The 3,818-nt window shown below is 38.2% G+C and overlaps 1 protein-coding gene across 1 annotated transcript in view; it reads right to left on the reverse strand.

Annotated features, from left to right (window-relative positions):
• Positions 1 to 1,351: 1,351 nt before the first annotated feature.
• Positions 1,352 to 3,818, reverse strand: part of LOC117391974 (uncharacterized) — a 7,093-nt gene continuing 4,626 nt past the window's right edge. Inside the window, exons 7-9 of the mRNA XM_033989931.2 lie at positions 3,555 to 3,623; positions 2,601 to 2,849; positions 1,352 to 1,877 (exon numbers count right to left, since the gene is read on the reverse strand). Of these exons, the coding sequence (XP_033845822.2) occupies positions 1,728 to 1,877; positions 2,601 to 2,849; positions 3,555 to 3,623 (468 nt within the window). The 3' untranslated portion in view covers positions 1,352 to 1,727. The remainder of the gene's footprint in view (positions 1,878 to 2,600; positions 2,850 to 3,554; positions 3,624 to 3,818) is intronic.

Raw genomic sequence — 3,818 nt, forward strand, 5'->3', positions numbered from 1 at the left:
GGTTCTAGTCAGGACCCGAGCAGCAGTGTTCTGGATGTACTGCAGCTGTGTTAAGGCTCATTTGGAGAGGCCTATGAGCAGGCCGTTACATTAGTCTAACCTACTGGAGACAAATGCATAGATAAGTCTCTCTTCCTCAACCCTCTCTCCAGTTAATATAATTCTGTGTCTCCAATATTTATAAACTTCCTTTTTAAAAGGAATAACATTTTAAAATAAAATTCCTTTTTAGCCTGCTCTCCAATAAGCTGTGAACTGCCCTGTCTGTTGGAAAGCACAGAGATGCACTTTCTTAGAAGTTGGGCTGCTTTACAAAGTACAAGCTCAGAGGCTTGGGGTGTGGGTAAGCCTTTTACTGTAAAGAGAGATCTGTAGCATTTACCAGAAGACACGACAGGATGTTTCGTCACGGCTGCGGTTGGGCGGGGTAAGGGTCTTGGGTTGCTGTATGTGTATATAGATATTTACCTCAGATGTCACATAAATAACTGCATTAACGAGACGTATGCGATTATGAGATGTGCAAAAACTCCATGGCACTGCAAACTCTATGGTCAGGTAGAGAACTGTGCAGTTCAGTTAGAAGTTTGTGTGAAACTGGAACAGAAAACTTTGAAGAGAATGACACCACACCCGTCTGAAGAGAATGATCCCACCCCAGTGTGGTTGATGATTAGCATTTGACTTTTAAAGTAAATTTGTAATAGTGAGCATGGCGCATACTTCCTAAAACTAAGAGGAAGTATTTTGTCATTCTGTGTACTTTAAATGTAAAGAGTATGGGCTTAATTTTTGCTTCCATCTTTGCCTTTCACACACAAATAAAATGATCCATCTCAATTGTGAATATTTAAAGGTCCACTTTGTAACTTTTCTGGTGGAGTGTACCGCACCTACTTGTCTCCATACTCCATACATACCAAATGTATCTATCTCCATGAAGACAAGCAGGCCAAGTTACAGGTCAGAAGATTTGTAATTGAATAGATGCTCGATAAATAACTTTAATGCCATGTTATATAATAATCAAGGCAAACCAATAATATCTCCGTGGAGATGAGAAGGCGGTGGACCCCTACCAGGTTACATAGTTCACCTTTAATAAGAACAATAAAATATGTTTCTTTATGTTATCATTATCTGCTGATCTTTGTTGGGTTCAAATTAGGTTGCAGTGTTATCGTCAAATTTTATCTGAAGCCACAAAAAAAAAACAAAGGCAGAAAAACTTAGTGGTTTTAAGATAAAAAATGAAGACAGCTATTTACACAGACCATGTAAAGCATAATTCTTTATTTGTCAACTTAAATAAAAGTAAATCAATAAATATAGCCATTCAACATAAATTTATAAATTAAATAAAAATTGAGGAACATAGGAAGAAATAAATAAAATTTTAAATTACAATATGTCAGTATAAAAACCCTTCTGCCAAGAAAGGCCTCTGCGTGTAGTTCACTTCTCGCACCCGTATTCAGTTTTATTATTGCACTGTAAACATCCACGGGTGATCAACAAATAGCAGATTTGAACAACATGGTTAGCTCAGGTTAAATGTGTTTCATCACTTCAGTATTTCATCAATATATCTAATATTTACTATAGTTATAAATTGCTGGTTCATTATTGACATAGTAAAACAATCTTCTGTAAAACAATCTGTAGGCAATTGGGTTTGTTCTAATATAGTGATGTTTTTGTTGCTTTTTGCTGGAGGAAATCTGAATTTACCCCTTTCTAACTTTAGATTGTTTCTGAGCTCTTTCAGTTTGTCTTCGTCTGCGTCTCCTCTTGTCATTGTTCACCAGAGAGCTGGCCTCTTCATACAGCCACGGCAGTTCCGCCAATGCTTTGCTCTGGACCACCAAGTCATCAGTCTGGGAACAAGAGAGAGGATGTTTAAAGAAACACCTTAAACAGCTCAAATAAAACTGTGTGCTGTTCTTTGATTGCACGGTTAGAAACACGGGTGTACTTCTTCTTAATTAGGCTCCATTAACTAACCAATTGTTTCAAACAGTGTTTCTCGTAGGTGGAGCATAATCTCAGCTGTGGTGGTAAACTTAGCTGCCCTGTGACATTCTATTAGAAGTGGCAGACGTTCTGTGCCTATGCCACCTACGACCATCACCTGGCCCAATACATTCATAAAAATAAGGAGGAAAAATGTTTTGCTTATGGACCTAACAAAGATATCTATAAACTGAGAAGAGCGGGATTAGAACAGATGATATTGATATTTTAAAGCCACACTTTTTAGCCCCCCAAAATATATACTAAAATAAAAGCATGTTTTTTTCCATTTTGGTTGAGTTTATCACACAGTAAAATGTAGTAAAAATGTGTTCTTACTGTGAGTAGGTGTACGTCTCCACAAACCTGAGTAGGCTTGCATCTCCACCGGCCTCCACCGGCATATTTCCATGGAAATGTTGTTCCTTTTCACTATAATCTTCCACAATATGGCATAAATCTATCTCCTTGGAGAATGTTCCATATGGTTTTAATTTCTTATTTCCATGGAAGCATGCGGGTGACGTGCCACCTCTAGAATGTTGTGTGCTGTACCTTTAATATAATCAATGATAATGTGGACACACCGTAATGTTTCGTAGAGACTGCAGTTTGGTCAGAAGTTTCTCCTGCTCCTGGTAATGTTTGTCCTTCAGAGTGTTGACCTTATCGAGAATGTAGCTCAAGCCGTTTCTGACAGTGTCACTGGAGCCAGTGTTAGAGTTTGCATTAGCAGGACTGTCCATATTGGGCCCTGGGGTCGGGAGCTTCTCCAACATTTTCTTTAACAGTGTGTCGTAGGTTTCCAAAATGCCTCCCAAGAACACTTTCCTAACCTGAACAAAGACATTCAAAATAGTGGTTAGCTACAGTTGACTGCTGAACCCTGATATCGGTGTAAAACATGTGTTATAAGTTCATTTCACAATGGAAAACTTTGTGATTTCCCCCCCAGTTGAGTGGGCTTGAATGATAAGGTACAAATCTTTCAGACTCACTTCAAATAACAGGATCTAGAAACACGCGGAAAATACTGAGTAACAGGAGCTATTTTTAGATGTGACCGATGTGAGAGTGATAATAGTGAAAATGTCAAAATCAAATTGGGTTAAAAGGCTGAATACTAGACTATAAATAGCCTGCTATAGTCTGTGCTCACATGTCAGATAAAGCTAAGTTTAAATAATCAGTGGTTATTTTTAAGGCAGTTTTGAGAAAAGCAAATTGTTGCCCAGAATGTCTAAACATTTGTTAAAGAGAGAAATGTACTTAAATACAAGCTCAAGTTCTGTAACATAATATTACATTACATTTTGAGGAGAGGAAGTCTAGACTAGATTTCATTTTCGCGTGTGAGATGCAGAAAAACCACAAAACCTCAGGAAGCCCGAGCTCATAGATAGGAGTCAGCTGTAGAGGACCTAAATACTATAAGATATCTCACAGTAGCTGGCAGCGCTACACAGATGATAACTGCACATCAAAATTATGCTATATGTTCACTGTAGAGAGAGAGAGAGAGAGAGAATTTTTTTTTTTACCTCCTTCACTTTAAAGGTCTCTCTGGGGAAAACTGGTTCGCCATTATATCTTTCTTTTTTTGGAATTTTCTGTGAGGAAAAAAACAACTGATTAAAAGTACATCGTGTTAAGAGTGAGTCTAGAAGTGTGTGTATGTGGTCATTGGCCTCTGAGCATATAGGGGGACTCCAGATGTGTGTGTGTGTGTGTGTGGTCATAGTTGTCTAAGCATATATCTGAGCATATGTCTGAGCATACAGGGGGCTGTTTGCACCATCACAACT

This window comes from Periophthalmus magnuspinnatus, chromosome 23 (genome assembly GCF_009829125.3).
Source record: "Periophthalmus magnuspinnatus isolate fPerMag1 chromosome 23, fPerMag1.2.pri, whole genome shotgun sequence".
Lineage (NCBI taxonomy): Eukaryota > Metazoa > Chordata > Actinopteri > Gobiiformes > Gobiidae > Periophthalmus > Periophthalmus magnuspinnatus.